At 37.7% G+C, this 20,443-nt stretch overlaps 1 protein-coding gene across 15 annotated transcripts in view; it reads left to right on the forward strand.

Annotated features, from left to right (window-relative positions):
* Positions 1-20,443, forward strand: part of Sipa1l1 (signal induced proliferation associated 1 like 1) — a 358,428-nt gene that overhangs the window by 212,298 nt on the left and 125,687 nt on the right. For 12 of the 15 annotated variants that reach the window (XM_048798907.1, XM_048798909.1, XM_048798908.1 and 9 more), the window contains one exon: positions 11,621-13,420. In XM_048798907.1, coding sequence (XP_048654864.1) covers positions 11,923-13,420 — 1,498 coding nt within the window. In that variant the 5' untranslated portion in view covers positions 11,621-11,922. Of the gene's footprint in view, positions 1-10,348; positions 10,476-10,611; positions 11,024-11,620; positions 13,421-20,443 lie in introns of those variants that run through there. The other 3 variants (XM_048798906.1, XM_048798902.1, XM_048798901.1) reach the window with 3 other exon arrangements.

Below are 20,443 nucleotides of genomic sequence, written 5' to 3' on the forward strand. Positions count from 1 at the left end.
CTTAGCCTCCTGGGTCATGTATTACAGGCATGTATAAAAATGTGTGTTTTTAATTGTATCAATTAACAGTGGGCACGCACTTAGAAATTTTCTTACTAGATATAAAATGCTGTTATGATTTTTATGTCTTTGAAACTTACTATGATTGCTATAACATAAGATAGGCCTTTTCTTGTGCTTGTGTTCTTTTAAAGAATTTTTCTTACTCTAGCATATTCATTTTTTTTCTGTTTTCTTTTAAGTTGTAGATGGACACAACATCTTTATTTTATTTATTTTTATGTGGTGCTGAGGATTGAACCTAGTCCTTCACACATGCTGAGCAAGTGCTCTACCACTGAGCCGTAACCCCAGGCCAATAATCCCTTTTTCTAAACTTGTTTTAACTGCAGTTTTCCCAGAAAATATCAAGAAGACAGTCCCTCACTTTTCCTTAGCAGCAGATATGGTGTTAGAAGTTAATAACATACAAAATCATTATTTCTTTAAAGTAGAAATTTGGGCTTTTAGTGATGTAATCCTGATTTTAAATCACCATAAAGTTCCCTGTGGTTCTCCCAAGGGATGCCCAAAGGTAATAAAGGGTGGGAATCCGAGGTGAATTACTTCCTTAAAGTCTTAAAGTGGGAGTGAGAGTTAAACTGGAGAAAAAGGGATGGGTAGGAATAAGACAAAAGAAGGAGGGAAGACAATGCTTTGGGTATGTCCAGTGAAGTCACCAACTTGGCTTCTCCTGAAGCCTCATGAGAGAGAACCTAGAGCTCAAGGTTCTGGGAGCATGGTGGTGGAGTGTGGAGAGATCCGATTGTTAAGCAGGTTAACACACAGGTGTTGACCAGGTGTTTCTCATCAGCTTTGGTGGAGAGGCACCCTGACTCTCCTGTGCATTGTTCTCGTGTGGCTCTTCATCCTCTAGCCCTTGCCTTTACCTTATGGTTCTGTAAGCACGTTCATCTTTCTTTTCAAGTGAGCATTTCTGTGCTGGATCTCTTCTCTCTGTTCTTACCACTCAGTGCCTATCTTCTTGTTTGTGCACACAGCTCACACCAAAGTCTAGAAGAATACACAAATTATTTGGAGTAGCTGTCATGTGGTTGGGATTGGGTCACTCTGAAGAAGTTATATAATTTTCACTTTGTCTTATTTCCATTTTAAAAATTTTAATAAGTGTATATATCATTTTAAGACAACTTCAAAAAGGGGGACCGCAAAGGAGAGACTTTTGTATGAGAGAAAAAATTATTTGAGGGTAAGAGATAAAAATTACTTTGACCATCATTGATTTGATGGGAATTGTTTTTAGGTTCTGGTTCTGGTTCTGTTACCTCTCTCATCTATGCTATATTAGCCACAGTACCTTTGCTTGTCCTATGTCAATGTGTTTATTTGCTTCATTAGGATTTTAAAATTTATTGTGTATTAATTTGCTTTTGATAATTTCATTGTGACAGTGTCTTATTCAGTCATCTCTTCTTGGTCTTTTAAGAGACTTGTTTGTTTGTATGCCCACTTTTCATGCTTTTAGATACCAAAGGGATTGGGGGAAGATGGTCAAGCTGCCATTAATTTTCACTCACTACTGTTGTGGAAGCTCTTTAAGGGGAAAAGATGAAACTGAAATCCATATTAAATTATGATGTTGTGGGCCTAGTTTTGGTGTGTCTCTTGAACACATACATTTATGATGTAACCACAATTATATGTTTATTGTGGTATAGATGCTGTTAATTTAGTGGTTATTTTCTAGTCTATTTTATTTTGTTTGTTTGCTGCTGGGGATTGAAGCCAGGCTCTTGCTCATATTGAACATGTGCTATATCACTGAGCTGCACCTCTAGCCCCTTATAAATTACTTTCTATTCCATTTTAGCTGAGAGCCTGTGACTTTTATTTCTAATAAATATATTTCACAGATTCTGATCTTGGGTGCTTTGGGGATAAGGACAGGACAAATGTCTACCCCATACACCAAAAGTTTAGAGAGAAAAGACCCAGTCATGTAGAGTTAGTCATGGGATTTCAGCATGGAACAGAAGGGGAGGCATTTTTAGAAAGGAGGTTGCCTTGGTGCAAGGAACTGGTCTTGGGACCAGACCATAGAGTCATTCACGGCCTGTTCTCTTCTGAGCTGCATGTTCCTGTGGAAACTTCAGTAAGTGTCTTTGTGTAGTGTGCTACGGGGAAGGTCTGGGTGTTGTTGGTGCCTGTCACAATAATGGTCAGTGGCAGCAGATTACTGAAAAGCAGATTCTGGAAGGGCAGCATGGTGTAACTGACTGGCTGAGCTGATTGGGAGGAAATTTGGCTTCACATGTGGGGTTTTGCTGCATATGGGGAGTCGTGGATTCTGAGTCATGAGTTCTGAATGTTGGATTCTCAGTTCAGGCCCAGTGGTCTGGGAGATCCTTAGGGAATGAGTGCATACCTGCTTCCTTCTGTTGGGGTAAGAAGCAGGGAGTTTGGAGGCAGGTTCCAGTTAGTCTTGGATTCCAGGCCCAAGTCAGACCATAATTATTTGGCTGTTGAGGAGCCTCTAAAGGTTCCCAGAATGAATGACCACTGGAACACTTTTAAAATTAGTTATCATTTAATATTTTTTCACTCACTGGATGTGTTTCCTCTAGGTATAGAGAGATTTGTGCCTGGGTTAGACTTCAGAAGGGGGGCCTTTTCTATAATGTATTTTCAAAGTAGTTTTCTGCCACAAATTCTTTAACTGCCAGCCCTGTAATATTGAGAGAACCCACTACCTAGTGAGCACTTTGTGGCATCCAAGTCTGCTGTCGGGTTTATGACTCTAGTCATGTCATTTACTTCTTTGAGCTGCTTATTCATCCATTAAATGGTGACATTGACCTCCTAGGGTGCTAGTGGGGATTGACTGAGACTGTCAGAGAATGAAACAAGTGACAAAATCCTGCTCTCTTGAGCTCACAGGCAGATGTATGCTTAGAATTAAGGGTTCTATGAAGTAGACACACCAACCACCTGCAGTCTGTGTTTAAGGAAATGCAAGAACAGTGTGGAGTGATTTTCTATTTTCATTTTTTTTCCTTTTAATTTCTTGGTTCGTTGGGTGGTATTTTAAAGTCTGCTAAGTGAAATGAAGTTGCTTTCCTTGTAATGGTTGGTGGTGACTTGGATATTAGAGTTGTGCATGGAAGCAACTTGATGTTTACCCATTGTTCTTACTGATTCCACTTCCTACTCTTTCCCTAAGCTGAATTTAATGTGCTTTTTCCAAGAATGCTTTTTAAAATTCATAAATATCCAAATGAGGAAACCATGATGTCCTTAATAAAGTCATTTGTAACATTCCACCTTACTTAGCCCTCTGGTTTCCTGCATGCCTCTCTTCTCAGTTTTATTACAGGGATTTGACAGTGGGAATGCACCCTCCCTGTGGCTGGCTGCTCAAAAAGCCCATGTGGGCAGCCTGAAAAGCCACCTTAGCAATGCTGATTCTCCACTGTGGTTTTTACAGAGTTTATTAAATGTGGATCAGTGACAATTTTCATGACTTCTCTATTATAAATTTGAGTTCATTCACTTCAGACCATCACTTTCTCTTCTGCCCCCTGAGAAGGAAGCGCCCCAGCCCTTTCCTCCCCAGCGTACACTTGAGCAGGTCCAGGTCCTTGAGCTGCCAGTATCTGGTGGCACTTTAGTAAGAGCCTCTGGAAAGTTGATCCAAGAGTCCAAATACTGATGTTTTTCAGACTTAGCCTTCATTTCTGCAGAAGCAGCATCATGAAAAGGACAGAATGTACATGGGAAAGTGAACCTTAAGGGCACCTGTGCCTTGTTTAGACAACATCACCTGGTTTTCCCAGGTTACCATAGCCTCAGAGTGGGCAAAATGAGGTTGATGGTTACGTCACTGTTGCATGCAAGGAAAGCATCTGTAAATGAGGAAAGATGGTGATTGTGTTAATCGTCTTTATGAAGTCACTATTCAAATGCTATTAATACTGCTAATCTTACCATCTTTAGTCCTCTCTGTATAGCCCTCTTTGATTTTATTTTAATTTGAGGATTTAGCACAAAAACATCTCACTGAAAATACCTGACATCTGTTAAATTTTTACTTATTTGGTGACTTGAATGATGGGAGGTTTGACAATACAATATTTTATAATTATTGTTCAAGGGTATGTTAATCATAACCGCATTCTCAGATCATATTTTGTTTTAAGCAACAAAATGATGTTTTTATTCTCTTAGTCTTGTTTTTGATTATAAAGGTAATACATTTTCATTTTAGAAAATAAAAATATATAGACAAAAGGGGGGAAAAGCAGAAATTACTCATAATCCAGCTATCTAAAGACAAACATTGAAAATCCTTTGGTGAACTTTCTTTGCCCGTGTGTGTGTGTGTGTGTGTGTGTGTGTGTGTGTTTACATATACATATACACACATATACTTAACATTTAAAAAACATAGCTACATTTATAATGTGTAAAGAAACTTTTGTTTTTATCCTGCATTCTTTTGAAACATGGGTCTTCTTGTTCTTAATTAGGAGGCCAACAGATGCACAGTTATAAAGATATTCTATTTTTTTTTTTTAAACAAAGTGAGTCCAGGGTCAAATTAGTTAAGAAATCTTGTTATTTAATACAATTAGTGGTGAAGAAAGGTTTTCATCTACTAACATGTATTACTATGTGCTAAGAAAGTGATAATTATTTCCTGTTTTTAAATCCTTAATTAATCCCTCTTTTTGTGGATAAATAATTTCAATAATCTGAGCAAAATTTGGGAAGATTTGACAAGTGTGTTCTCCTGTATGCTGATTCTGTTGTTTATTGGTTTGTCCTCCTGGTGTCTATGTTTTACATTTGCTTTTTCCTAGATTGTACTTGGTAATAAGTTGTTTAGTGCTAGGTCATATTTGACTATCAGCTGTTCAATACTACTTCGAAGTTTGCAGTATTGGCAAGTTTTTAAAATGTATTTTAAGTGACTGTTAAAGTACAAATTAGTACATTAAGAACACTCATTTGCTTCACTGGCCTGATCTGATCTCTTGATTACCTGTTGCCAGATGTGAAACTTTGAATGTTCTTGACAAGTTGGTAAGCCCTGATTCTTTTTTTCCCAATGTTTAATTTATTGTACCTCAAACACTTAGAGTTTTCCTCTAGCAATTCTGATTCACATTTACCTTTTTATTTTACCCCTTACCTTTTACTCCCACTTTATATCTTCCTACTTGAAGCTCCCCAAACCTGTTTGGTATTTGATCAGCTGCTTATTGTGTAAGTTTAGGCATATTTAAATGTAAGAGGTAGCCAGTCATATGTCTTTCTATTCTTTATTTTCCCAGCTGTTAAATCGTTTTACTAATAATTCCACATGCAATTTGCTCAATACCTTCTTTATTTTGTTATCCCTCTTCTGCCATCAAGTTTTCTGCCAAATTTTTATCTTCTTTCCTTCACCCTCAGTTATGCAAAGTATCTTTAAGCTTTTAACGTGTAACTTCTTTCATTGAATGTTTTTATTTGGGAGGCAAGTGTGTCCTCTGGCCAAACAGACACATTTAAAAAAATTTATCTCTAAATTCAATTGTAACTTTTTCTGTAGTATGTTTTGCACCCACAACTTCTATATTCACTTTGTTAATTTCAGCATGTTTTTAGTTTTTACTTTTTTTTATCTTCCTTTTTTTAAATTGATTTTTTAAAATAAATGACAACAGAATGCATTACAATTCTTATTACACATATAGAGCACAGTTTTTCATATCTCTGTATATAAAGTATGTTCATACCAGTTCATGTCTTCATACATGTACTTTGGATAATGATGTCCATCACATTCCATCATCCTAGCTAACCCCATGCCCCCTCCCTTCCTCTCATGCTCCTCCTCCCTACCGGACTATGAGTCAGTTACCTTATATCAGAGAAAACATTTGGCATTTGTTTTTGGGGATTGGCTAACTTCACTGAGCATTATCTTCTCCAATGCCATCCATTTACCTGCAAATGCCATGATTTTATTCTCTTTTATTGCTGAGTAATATTCCATTGTATATATATGCCACATTTTTTTTAATCCATTCATCTACTGAAGAGCATCTAGGTTGGTTCCACAGTTTAGCTGTTGTGAATTGTGCTGCTATAAACATTGATGTGGCTGTGTCCCTGTAGTAGGCTGTTTTTAAGTCCTTTGGGTATAGACTGAGGAGAGGGATAGCTGGGTCAAATGGTGGTTCCATTCCCAGTTTTCCAAGGAGTCTCCACACTGCTTTCCATATTAGCTGCACCAATTTGCAGCCCCACCAGCAATGTATGAGTGTACCTTTCCCCCACATCCTCGCCAATACTTATTGTTGTTTGTATTCTTAATAGCTGTCATTCTGACTGGAGTGAGATGATGTCTTAGATATCTAATTGCTACATCAGATAGAGACTAACTTCTAGGGTATATAAAGAGCTCAGAAAACTAAATACCAAAAAACAAAACAAACAAACAAAAAAACGATCAATAAATGGGCCAAGGACCTGAACAGACATTTCTCAGAAGAGGATATACAATCAATCAACAAATATATGAAAAAATGTTCATCAGCACAAGTTTTTAAAATCCACTTTGTCTCCATGTGTTGTCTTTTTTCAGATAGTGAACATTTGGAGAGCAGAACTAGATTTATCAATTCTGTTTTCCCCGCATTTTTCTGCTTTTTGTTGAAAGGAGAGAATGGAAAGAAGGGGGAAATTCTAGTCTAAAAGTTATGTGCTGATTCATAAATTTTAAATTACCCATGGCACTGCACTGAGATATTTGTACATGTTTCTGGCTCACTTGGAAGAGAAGTTCCTTCCGTCTGAGATGCTACTTCTGTGGAATGTGAGTGAAACTGAGGAAAGCCAAGAAAGGAATGTGAAGGAGAGAGTTTTGCCTTATTGGATTTTCTTAGCTAATCTAATACTCAGGAACCAGGAAGTTATATTTGTTTTAAAATACAGTGTCCTGTTACATTCTGAAGTAACAATATTGACAAGCAATCTAAATCTGTGTGCACAATTCAAAACTGTTTACATGGAAATTTTCATAATTCAGTAGTAATAACTCTGGGTTATTAGACCATTTGAATAATTTTGTACTGGCAAATTTCCTTCTGTTGTGAGCTGGGTCTGTTTTAGAAACTATACCAGAAACATACAGCAACCCATTTTGGATGTGGAAGTATAGCAGTTGATAAAACACTGCCTCTTTAAAGACTGCCACACTGCATTGTGATTATTTCAGGACAGGAACTGTAGTGTTTCCCTCAGCCCTTTCCTACATCTTCATACTAACCTTTAAATTGTTCATTATGCTCTTGACATAAAGTAAGTTTCCTATGTCGTGACTTTCATTCAGTTCCTTGAATTATTTATGGCCTTCACTCCTTTACCACTCCTTTAACAGTCATTTATTTTTTGAAAAAAAAAAAAAACAACCATTTTATTTTCCCTTTTTTCTGCTTGGTCATTTGTTAACTAATTATAAGAAATAGATACATAAGGATGGTATTAAATAAGCACTTGTGTGGCTTTTATCTGGAGTTTAGGGGGTAGAGTCATGAGAAGAGATTTGGTGGCAGTAGCACAGAGGTGGCATTTAAAGCTGCACGTTATATTCTATCTGGTATGATAACCAAGCAGACATCTGCCCCCACTCCCAGAAATTTCATTGTTCTATCTTTGTTTGCTTATTCAAACAACTAGGATCCAACTAAGTTAGCACCCAGATGTCCATAGGAAAAATTTGAATTCCACTGCACCCATGCCTATTATCTAATCCTAATAATGCACTCAGTGTTTATATGCATCTTAATAATAATGCCTTTGAATCCCCTTCCAAAAATATGAAAAATGGTAAAAGAAGTAAACCAACAATATAACCTGGTATCCTTGCATTTATATGGAATCCACCAATGATAATGAATAGTGGGGGGAAAGGAGAGAGGCAAGAGCACAAGAGGTCTTATCACAGAGGCCAAGTGAAGGCAGTTTCAGGGAGGGGTCAAGAGCAAATGCCTGACAGGGCTGTTTTGTTGTTATTGTTGTTCTCTGGTGGTACTGGGGATTGAACCTAGTGCTATATACTGAGCTACAACCCCAGCCCTTTTTTTTTTCTTTTTTTAATTGTTCATTTGGAGACAGAGCCTTACTAAGTTGCCAAGATTGGTCTTGAACTTGTGATCCTCCTGTCTCAGGCCTCCTGAGTCAAGATTATTGGGATATACCATTGCATCCACTGACAGTGGCTGCCATAAGCAGTAAAGAGGTCCCTGAAAGTGCACATTCAGTCTGTTGGAACCTTGATATTCTGAGTGGCTGACCTGCTGTGGTGCACTGAACCCCACCAGCACTAGTTCTTATTGTTGAACAGCTTCTAGTCATCTGAGCTTCCCTTGAAGGGAAGGACTGCTTCCTCAAATAGTCCTAGCACCAGATGTGTGGCCCATGCTCAAAAGAGAATATCAGATTTGGGGAATGATTTAGAAGAGAGGAGGAAGCACTTCTAGAAGAATGGCACTATCAGAAAAGGGTGGAGAGTTAGGTTGGGATAGACTCTGAGTGATGAAAAGATGTTCAACTGGTAGAATCAAACTTATTGACTTGAACTGTGGTTCCTCTAGATGAGATTAGTGTTTTAGTTAAATGGATTCATCATGGACTTAAGTAATATCTAGAGCTGTGAAATTAAACGTAATAGGAAAATTTTTATATAGCTTGCTCTTTTAACAGATGGAGGTGACATGCTGTAAGTTAATATTGCTCTTCTGTTTGGTTTTCTTGCCTTTTTTTAAAAACCATATTTAATGATGCTGAGGCAGGTTTGCTGATATTTAGGAGACTTGCTAATAATTGTCAACATATGCTTGCTATTCCCGTCAACTCTAAGGTATAGGTTTTAAGATGTTGTACATCTATATCATAATATGACACACTGGGCAGACATTTTAATTTTCATTTGGTAATAATGAAAAGCATATATTTTTCTATATATTCTAGTCAGTGCCCAAAGTTTATGTTGCACCTCAAAGGGGTTGGACACTATAAATAAGGATAGGAAGAGGAAGGAAGAGGGAGGGGCACTAAATACAGGAAAGAAGGTTCTCATGACTGAAAAAAATCTGTTATTTAACTTAGTTGCCTGTTTCAAACCTCTTCAGTTTTTACAAGCTTAATTAAACTGTGCCTTTCCGTGTGTGCTCATCTATATTTTAAAATGAGGGTAGGGAGACATTAAGATGTCATAAGACATTTTTAAGATGTAATGTGACTCTTGATATTTCTTCTAAATTGTTAAGAAAATTTTATATTTAAAATTAAGATTTTAGGCCAGGCACAGTGGTGTATGTCTCTTGCTGAAGCAGGAGGATTGCAAATTCAAAGCCAGCCTTAGCAATTTATGAGGCCCTGAGCAACTTAGTGAGATCCTGTCTTGAAAACCAAAACAAGTTAGGGGAGGACAAAAGGGCTGGGAATGTGGCTCAATGATGAGTGCCCCTGGGTTTAATCCCTGGTACCCCAAAAATAAATAAATTAGATTTTAAGAATTCATTAAGATATCAAAAGTGAATCAGACAGTTTGGCAAAGAAAATATTGATAATGAAGATGGAACATTTTCAAGTGAATTTTATGTATTGTGTTTTAGTGCGGCTTTTTGTTTCTTCCTACAATGAATTTAACTAAATTGTTAAATTCCTAAAACAGTCCTGCCATAAGCCATTTTTTAGAACAAATGAAATGTGGCAGGAATGAGTTTTGATCATGATGGGCTTGGTGTGTTGACTTCTTGAGGAATATACTGGGAATGGAAGAGGATTTCTGTAAGATTGTAAGAAATGCTGAAAGAATCTGACTTTTATAGGAATCTACTTAGACTTATTCCTCATGCTAGCAGATTCTTTTTTTTTTTTTTTTTGGAAGCTACTTTATTGAAATAATCAGGCTGTTTTGAGATGGACAGGTGTGTGCCTTTTGGCCTCATTGGTTGTTTTTCTTTTCATTTTGTGAGGAACACTTCTTGAGCCTTAGCTGTGACCACATATGCTGAGGGAAGCAACAGTTAGCACATTATTCCACTTAAAGGCTTGCAGTTGAAAGAGGAGTATGTAAAGTTCTGGAATGTAAAGGAAATCATAACAGATCTCATCTGTAGACAGGTAGAAAGCCCAACGCCAGGTTTAATTACGTAGCAGTACAAAACCATTATCCTTTTCATAAAAGGTGGGGAAGAGGAGTGTGAGTGAAAACAATGGGCATTTATCTGACCGGCTGCCCAGACCCAGCCTGCGCAAGCTCTGCATTCTGCAGGCAGCATGCATTTTTTGAAACACTCCTAAATGTTCCAGCTTTAAATAGCAACGAGTCTTCTAAAATGATGCTGTGTGCTGCAGGAGAAATGAAAGCGGCCGCCTTGGAGGCAGGAAGCCGACTAGCGAGATGCTTAATTATCGTGGAAGTAAGTGCTTGTTACTGTTGAGTGCAGCATGCAGTGAGCGGGGGTCCTCCTCTGTGTCAGAGTGTGATTTGTAGACAATGCCGCCCTGTCAGCTCAGTGCTGGTTCAGCAGCATCTTTCCAAACATGTATCTGGCAAGAATTTAAAGGCCACCTCTTGTGTAATTTGTGGATTCTTGGAAAAGGATTCTCTGCCTTTCTTTTCAGGATGTACGCAACCATGCAGGATTTTGTAGTCAGAATCTGTGCCTCCTGCCTGACGTGTTCATGAGGAAGTTCGTTTTCCTGCCCGTCACCTGGAAGGATGCTGACAGTTCTCTGAAATCTGTTGGGGGATTTGGAGAAGGCTGCCCAGAGCAGCATTTTGTTTCTGCCGTCGTCATAAATTAGTGCTGATGGGGTGGATTAGATTGTACTATTGAAGGAAATGCAGGCATTTTGTTAATTAGTGTGATACTTCCAGCTTTAAGAGTAGATGAAACTAAGGAGAGCTTGGGAAGAGGTCACAGTGAATGCTGGTTTCATTCTGCAATATTCCTCGCTCATCTGGGTAAGTAATAAAGTAGGGGAAAATACAGAAGAATGCTAATGGATATAATGGCTCCTGGAAAACTCGTTTATTTTCTCTCTGCTGTATTTGCTCTTGCCAACTATGTTAAGCCTTTGTAATAAAACAAGTATTGATTTTGAAATATGGAAGGAGTTTAAAAGTGTGCATTATAGCATACTCAATAAAATGATTTTTCAGTTTTAGTTTTGTTAAAAACTGACTTTGCATTGCTCTAATTATCTGATTTGGTTGGTTAGGTCTCAAACTTCTGGTCAGTACAGTGGCTCATGATGCTGTACATTATTACAGGTCATTGGGGGCAAAAGTCTGTACTTGGGGTACTGTGATGCCCCAGAACATGTTGTCATCTCCATCTCCAGTTTTATGAAATAGTATATTAAGCTATTTAAATATATTAAATATATTTCAATTTAAATAATGGATTATATTAAATGACCTTATACTCTCTTCTTTCCTGCAAATCTGATTTACTAAAAATATGGATCATGGAACTCTGAACCACAATTTTGGAAATTGCATTTTTATTTTAAAATGTGTTTATGAAATGCTTATTCAAATTGTCTTTCTCTTTTTCAGAGAAAGTATGGAATCATGGCAATCACAGAATCCCAGTAATAGAAGTTCCATTCAGTTTTTTCTGAAAGAAAGCCATCTATTAAAGTGAAGGAAAGAAACTGTTGTGGATTACAATGTTTTGAAGATCAGGATTTTCAGTGATTTGAAAATAAAGGATCAATTGGCCTTTTAAATGAAAAAGCTTAAGGTCTCATGCAACCCTTGTATTTTCTGGAAGCTGTTCTCCAAAAGAGAAGTGCACATTTAAAACACAGATATGATGGTCCTTTCTGTAGGGATTTAAGTCTCCTTGCTTTTACATCATGACCAGCTTGAAACGGTCACAGACAGAAAGGCCTGTGGCCACTGACAGGACCTCCGTTGTTGGCACAGATGGCACCCCCAAAGTCCATACTGATGACTTCTACATGCGCCGTTTCCGGTCCCAAAATGGCAGCTTAGGATCATCAGTCATGGCCCCGGTAGGGCCTCCTCGAAGTGAAGGTTCTCACCATATAACCTCGACCCCCGGAGTTCCCAAAATGGGGGTTAGGGCAAGGATTGCCGATTGGCCTCCAAGAAAGGAAAACATAAAAGAATCTAGCCGTTCGAGCCAGGAAATAGAAACCTCAAGTTGCCTTGAGAGCATGTCCTCCAAAAGTAGTCCTGTGAGTCAGGGAAGTTCTGTTAGCCTCAGTTCCAATGACTCAGCCATGCTGAAGAGCATACAGAACACCCTGAAAAACAAGACCAGACCATCGGAGAACATGGACTCCAGATTTCTTATGCCTGAAGCCTATCCCAGCTCCCCTAGGAAAGCTCTCCGCAGAATACGGCAGCGGAGCAACAGTGATATCACCATAAGTGAACTCGATGTGGATAGCTTTGATGAATGTATCTCACCCACGTACAAGACTGGGCCATCTCTGCACAGGGAATATGGTAGCACATCTTCAATTGATAAGCAGGGAACATCTGGAGAAAGCTTTTTTGATCTGCTAAAGGGCTACAAAGATGACAAATCTGATCGAGGTCCAACTCCAACCAAGCTCAGTGACTTTATTGTTGCCGGTGGCAGCAAGGGTTCCGGTTTCTCTTTGGATGTTATCGATGGGCCCATCTCACAGAGAGAGAACCTCAGGCTTTTTAAGGATAGGGAAAAACCACTCAAGCGACGTTCCAAGTCTGAAACCGGAGACTCATCCATTTTTCGCAAATTACGCAATGCCAAAGGTGAAGAACTTGGGAAATCGTCAGACCTAGAAGACAACCGATCAGAGGATTCTGTCAGGCCCTGGACATGTCCAAAGTGTTTTGCCCACTATGATGTCCAGAGTATATTATTTGATTTGAATGAGGCAATTATGAACAGGCACAATGTTATTAAAAGGAGGAATACTACCACGGGAGCTTCGGCAGCTGCCGTGGCATCCTTGGTCTCTGGACCTTTGTCCCATTCAGCCAGTTTCAGCTCCCCAATGGGCAGCACAGAGGACCTGAACTCCAAAGGAAGCCTCAGCATGGACCAGGGAGATGATAAAAGCAATGAACTTGTAATGAGCTGTCCGTATTTTCGGAATGAGATAGGTGGAGAAGGTGAAAGGAAAATCAGCCTGTCCAAATCAAATTCTGGCTCCTTTAGTGGGTGTGAAAGTGCCTCCTTTGAGTCTACCCTTACCTCCCATTGCACAAATGCGGGAGTGGCAGTACTTGAAGTGCCCAAGGAAAATTTGGTGTTGCATCTAGACAGAGTGAAAAGATACATCGTGGAACATGTGGATCTTGGCGCATACTATTATAGGAAATTTTTCTACCAGAAGGGTGAGTAGAGATCCTTTTTTGTTTATTTTTAAATTTTCTTTTGTTGTCCTCTCTGGAAATAAAAGTATTACATATTAAATATTTTAGCAGTGTGACATAAGATTTGCATGAATTCGTATCTTTCTCAATGGTAAAATATTTAAATAGCTCATTGCAATTTTTTTTTTGCATTTTTTGAGTTATTTTTTCCTTTTGGTATATAAAGATCTTATATATTAAATATTAATTTTTAAATTAAAACATTTGACTTAATGAATAAAATTACAGTCTTTGTTGTGTAGAAGACTTTGTTATGTCACCTTTGGGGATAAATGTGTAAAGTTGAAAACATTTTAAATACCGCTTTTTTTCTTTAGGGATTGCAAAAACAATCTTACTGCTCCCTTTCATTTTTTAGCACTTTTGCAGTTAGTATAGAATTGTTTCTTTGCTGCCTCAATGTTTGTATTTGTAAATGGGAATTTTAATATATTCTTATCTAGAGGAACTTTAGTGATGAAGAATTAGATTATTTGACAAAAGCCACAGAGCCTATAAGTTCAGAGACATGAATCAAGTTAAATTCCTTTCTTGTCCTTTTCTTGGGGGAAGGATGTAAAAAGATACACACACACACACACGTATATATATACACACACATACATATTTGAGATTATACTTTACACAGTCTTACCTCCTACTTCTAAGAATGGAACTCTGATTTGTTGAAGAACAGTGTAATTCCTTAAGAGCTTTCTAATAGAATTTGTTGAATTTCATTAAAATTGAGGGATAAGTTTCTGTCATCCAGGTCCCCAGACCAGGAACAGGTGATCCCCAAGGAATGATACACACCTGTGTCCACTAGCTGGCTATGCAGTCTCTGCAGTCAGGTGAGGAGACCTGTGGTAAGAGGCTGCTATCTGCACACTTGTTACTTCCCACCTCCTGTTCTGGGGTTTTGGGGTTTTGAGTGTTATTTAGGTTTATTTTTCTGAATGAAAATCTTTTTTTTTTTTCCCAGATTTTTTTTTTTTTTCCATCTGAGTCTTAAAATAACTTTATGATTTTGGAGTAAAATTTATCTGAAGATTGTTTACATGATGGACCCTATTCAGGAAGGTTTATTGACAGGAAAAAACCTTGTCTCATTACTATCTATGTTGTGGATCCTGGAATCAGTTATAATGAAAATCTCAGTTTTACTTTCAAACTATATTTATTTTCTCAGAATAATTTTTTGGAGTTAAGATTTAGAAACTATGTGTTTCTTTCACTCTTAGAGGGCAGGATTAATCAAACTTGCCCTCTTGCCATTTGGGACCAGAGGTTCTCTTTTGGGGTGAGGGATACCCTGTGCCTTATAGGATTTTAGCAGCATGCCAACAGATTTCTTCCATCCCTGCAGCTGTGACATCCAGGTAAAATTGCCTCTAGCTGATGACTCCTGCTTTACTATGCCTGAGACACTTTTTACAAGTATCTCTGAGCTGTTCTGATGGCTTTGAGGAGCCATCTTGCCTTCAGTGTAACTGATATTGACATTGTGATGAACATGAGAGAGAATGTATTAGTTTTATTTATATAGTAGTGGGCACTTTTTTTCCTACTAGCTAATATAATAATAATAATAATAAACATTTTTGATAATTTATGTCCCAGACACTATGCTAAGCATTTGATATGATACACACTTTTTCATTTCAATCTCTTGATGTCCATGAGGTAGATACTATTGTTAATCCCATTTTCCAGATGAGAAAACTGGGGCCTAAGTGATAATGCTGTCATGGAACTAATAAATATTGGAGCCAGGATTCCACGTTTGTTCTCTTTGAGCATAGTTGTATTCTTAATCACTATTCTTTGATCTCTACTATGTTAGAATGAAGGGAAGGAGGGAATCTTACTTAAGACACTTTATCTTTCAAAAGTATAGAATAAAAATTTGAACACTAGAGTTCAGAGCAATCCTGCTTACTCATAACAACTCATAATTTTATAAGCCATTAATTCAGCAGTTGCTTATCTCTTACCTAGTATAAACCACAAGAGCAAAAACAGAGATACCAGTAGATCAATCTCAGGACAGAGTCTTTTTCATAATTTTTTTCTTATTTTATTTTTTTGTAGCTATCTTGCCCACATCCAATCCAATGGCTTTTTTTTTAGTGACTTGACTGTAGTAAGCCTTCCCAAAGTCTTCAACTTAGCTTTCATAAAAGCAGTATTTATCTTTTATACTCATATTTCATCAACTTTCATAATAATTAAATTTCATAATTAAAATAATAAGTCAACTGCCATCGTCAGGTTTAGGAAGATATATCTGACTGTGTCAGCATGAAGTCCAGCTGTTGGGAGCATAAAATGTGTGTGGCACTAGAGATGGCCCACATATGCCAGTGGACATTCATCAGCATGGTGTTGGAGGAGCAGTGAGCAGTGGTTAATCCAGGAGGATGGTCCAGAGGAAGCCAGTCACAGAGAGCAGCTGCTCTAATAGCTGTACTTGGGCCACATGACTTAGAAACTACCACTTGATCATTTGTCATAATATTGTCATATACCACAAATGATGACTGAATAATGCCCTACAAAGCAGAAATTAATTCCTTATAGTATAATTATGTTACAAGTTTATATGTTGTCTGCACTTTTTCTTACAATATAAAATATAAAGAAATAAAATGCTCCCACAATTTTTATTATACAACTTTGATTCACTGAAATTAATGCCCTGATCATTTCCTGATCAGGACCATTTCCCCTGATCAGGACCTTAAATCAACTCTTCTTTTTGAAGGAGTACAGCAGTGTCAGATGGGCTTTACCCTCCAGTGCCACAGTGTAGCATTCCTGACCCAGCTGTCACCTCACTCTCTTCATCTCCAGTTTCCATTCTGCTGTTCAATGCATTCCTGACTTCATTGTAGCTAAATCTCAAGGGAAAAATTTATTTCTAATAACATTATAGCAACATTGTGTGTAAAACGTGATGATCATATTCACCTGATGAAGCTGCAGTTCCTTTAATATAAGATTATTATTTTACAGATTTAAACTGTAGAGTAATTTGACTCCAACATTTGACTCCAGATCTATTGCTGGAAAAGTACTGGACCAGTAGAAGAAACTCGTGGTTTGGACTTACAAAAGTTAGCAATATGGCACTGATGGCCATTTTTGCTAGTGTGTGTGGTCATACCAAGACTCACACAGGATGAAACAACAGTAGTAATAGAGCCAATGTTTATAATGTTATTACTTTGTGCTTTTTGTAGATCTCCTCACTTGATTCTCCTAGGACTCCAAAATGAACCTGTTCTTGTGAGCAAAGTTCAAGTGATGTGACCATGCCCTCCTTAGGGAGGCAAGGACTAAGCAATAGGATAGGATTCAAATTACCTGGTCATCTTCCTTTGAAGATATACATATTTTTCTCTTTAGTTTTTATTCATCACTATAATTAAAGTATCAAGGACATTTGTAAGTAGAAAATACTAAGTTGGGAGTAATTCAGTGTTGCCTGTAGATAGCATGACTTGTTGAGGAGGGGACTCTTCCTTATTCTCTGTTGTCCCCACAGAGTCTGAGGCATGTTTTGAATCCCATTCAGAGGTTGTCGTCCCCTGGCAGGCAGGATCTCCTGGGCTGTGTTGGCAGTGGTGTTTGTTGAACCATGGTCAGTGGTGTTGACAGGCCCATCTCTATACCATGTGGGGCATGGCTCACAAAGTCAAGTTATTGAAGATGTGGTAGGGAAGGGCCTCTGCCTGCTGCCCAGTGGATGGAAGAAACTGCTGTTACAGTTGAAGCTCATCTATGAATATTTTCCACTCCTAAAAAAAGAGAAACTGATGCTTGCCCACTTAATTATTCTGGTAACTCTAAGACACCAAATTCTGTTGTTCTTACTGTTCATTTCCCCCTATAACTCTATGTGGGGCAGTTTGCTGGGCCCTTGGATTACCAGTTTGAAGAGACAAGCTGGATTTCAGTTGCTACTATAAAGTTCAGTTTTCTTTATTTACCTCTCACCCTATTGTAATCAGCCAACTTTAACATACTTTATAAGAATATTTCATGTAATTTCCTGTATACCAAAGTGACAGTTTTGGTAATTTTGCTATCAAGAACCATCCTTCAAATTCCAGTCTGTTAAATGAGCAGCATTAAGCAGCTGTTTTGTAAGTTCTAGTGAATTATTTTATAGTAACATCAGAACATCAGAAAGTAGAAGCAAAAAGAAAAATCGTCTAAATTGAGACCCTGAGAGCCACATTAGCTTCACAGTTCCTGGCTGAACCCTGTAATAGAGCAATTGACAACTAAAACCACAGCACTGTACAGTAGTTGTTATGAAATATACATTATGTTCCTAAGAGATTAAAAAAAGGACAAAAAAAAGATAAAGGTTTTTTTTTTTCTCAAGCGTTTTTGTGCATATAAATACTTTATGGAAGAGGGAGGAACATCTGCAGATACAGTACCCTGGATAATTAATTTTGTCATTTGATGGTACAGGTGTGCTCTGTCAGGTTTCTTTGTGCTTATGCTAACAATTAGTCAGTGGCTTCAATTTCATTCTTGATGTGGAGTTAATTTTTTCATTGCTTCAAGTAGAGAAAAAAATGAAGAAACCTCTCAGATGTTGCTAAGGCTGACCTGAGCCCAGGTGTAGCCAGCAAGTCTTTTCAAGTTAGAACACCTTCCTAAAGTAGGCAGATCTGGTACACCACTCACCCAGTAGTCTGCCTGCTGTTAAGGCAAGAGCCATGATTCCCATTTCACAGATTCAGAAACTAAATTTTTGAGTGGCTAAGTCACTAGCTTGACATTTAATAGCTAAGAAGTCTTATTTCCATTTTAGATAGGAGGAAGCAGAAGCTTAGAGAGGTTAAACCTTATAAATAGAGGAGGCAGTGCCTTATGAAAAAAAAAAGGAGGATGAAAACATCGGGGGACAATGTATAACTAAATACATTTTTTTAAAAATCTGTGCCTGTTTATGCTCCCCGCTCCCCTTTATTTTCCTAAAAAAAAAAAAAAAAATCCTTCTAGAATATAGCAAACTTTGGCTTGAGGAAAGTACTATAGATTGCCTTAGAGTTCAGAATTTTTTGAGGATATTTACCACAAGAGTAGTTTTCTGGCAGGAGTAGTTTTATGTCCAGTTAAGTGGTGAGCTCCAGTCAACAAGTCTGAGCCATGTTGTGCTCTGTGCTCTTGAACTTAGCAGTTCATCCTGCCACAGTTAATAGTGAAAGATCTCATACATGTTTATAATCTATTGTTTTAATGCACTTGTCTCTCATTTTTTTATTAAAATTACATAAACTATGTCTACTTCATTTATAGGTTATTAATTCTATATTATATATTTCTTTGCAGGGAGATTTGGACACTAAACGTGTTTTTGAGAAGCTAACCTTAGGAATGGGTTCTGCTGCCATTTTTCTATGCACTCATGGCTTCCAGTGGCAAGCAGGCTATTAGGCATCCAGGTTTTATATCTCCGTTCCTTTGAAAACAAACATACTGCCTTTCCTTAGCTGTGATCACCTAGTCTCTGCACCTTTAGCACACCCTGGAGGGTAAGGCATTCTCAGAACCTCAGCCTTGGTCGCTTGGAGGTTCCTGGGAGTGGTAACACGGACTGTGCTTTGAGCTGCTCTTCCATGTGTTGTACTTTAAAGTCAATATAGACCTCTAGAAGGCCACACCAGCATGGACACTTGACTTTATTCAAGGTCATCTTTTTAAGATGAAGTCATATGAAAATAGTTTGTTTTGCAATAAAACTTATGATGAAAACATTGCTCATGTAGAAAGTTCCATGTTAGAAATTTCTTTTAGAATTTGGTGCCAAAAATTATTTTCTAGCAGCTACCAAACACCTGACTTTCTGATGATAGGTATTTTTTTTAAACCACATCTACTGTTTTATCTCAACTCCTAGAACCAAGTTCAGTGCTCAGCTGTATAGCCTTCATCATAACATGTTTGCTTCAACATTCATCTTTTATTTTCCTGTTATCTGATTATCATGGTTTATATGTTCTTTATGATTAGTAACTTCAAAATTTTTTTATGAAAAAAAGATATGTAGTAGACATTTATATTCATATGAAATACCTCTGTTCCCAGGCTTTCTCCTCATCCACCTGATGGCTGTCCAGTTGGAATTTCTAAGGAATGTGCATAAATTGAGAGTCACCATTTTTCTCCCTTAATTACTCTCCTTCTGTAAATGCCTCCATTATCATTAGACACTTGGATGTGAAACATTGAAGCTTCAACGATCTCTTCCTCTTTACTATTCTCAGCCTCTTATCCCTTGGCAAGTCCTCTAGAGTCTACATATGAATTGCAGCTAACTTTTTTCTTGTGGTTGAACTGGTTGCAAGTTCTTCCTGGAAGGAAGGAAGGGAGATGAGGGTGTTGTACCTTCATGACTGCCAAAAATGAATGAATGCTGCAGCATGCCTGCGTGGTTTGGGGCACTGGTAAACAGAACTGACCCTGTGGGGCTTGCATTATAGTGGAGAGGAACAGTAAACACATCAGACAAAAGTGTAAGTGGGCTTGTTATAAAAAATAGTCCAGAGATACAAAAAGGAAGCTCCCTGCTAATTCCAGTAAATTCACTTGACTCCTTCTGTACTTACATCTTACATACAAATGCAAAATTATTATCCAGTTTTCTATTGATAAAAGTGCCTGATCCTGGTTTCCTAGTTTCACTTTCCAATACTACAAAGAAAGAGAAAGAAAAAGAAAAGTGAGGGAGGTGAATGAGAAGCTTTGAACATTTTTTTTTTTTCTGATTTGAAATGATTTCTTAAAATCCTTACAGTTTTTTTACTCTGTAACTTCATTTAGATATGTGGTAGAATTCCTTGATTTCTCCTTCACTTTTTCCTTTTATAGCTTCAATGTCTTTCTGTTTTTGTTCCATACTCAATTTTATCTTCTGGATGAGGAGTTGGTATGTAGCTTTGTACATTCCATTATTCAGTATTTTCACTAGATTTTATTTTT

This window comes from Marmota marmota, unplaced genomic scaffold, assembly GCF_001458135.2.
Source record: "Marmota marmota marmota unplaced genomic scaffold, marMar, whole genome shotgun sequence".
NCBI lineage: Eukaryota > Metazoa > Chordata > Mammalia > Rodentia > Sciuridae > Marmota > Marmota marmota.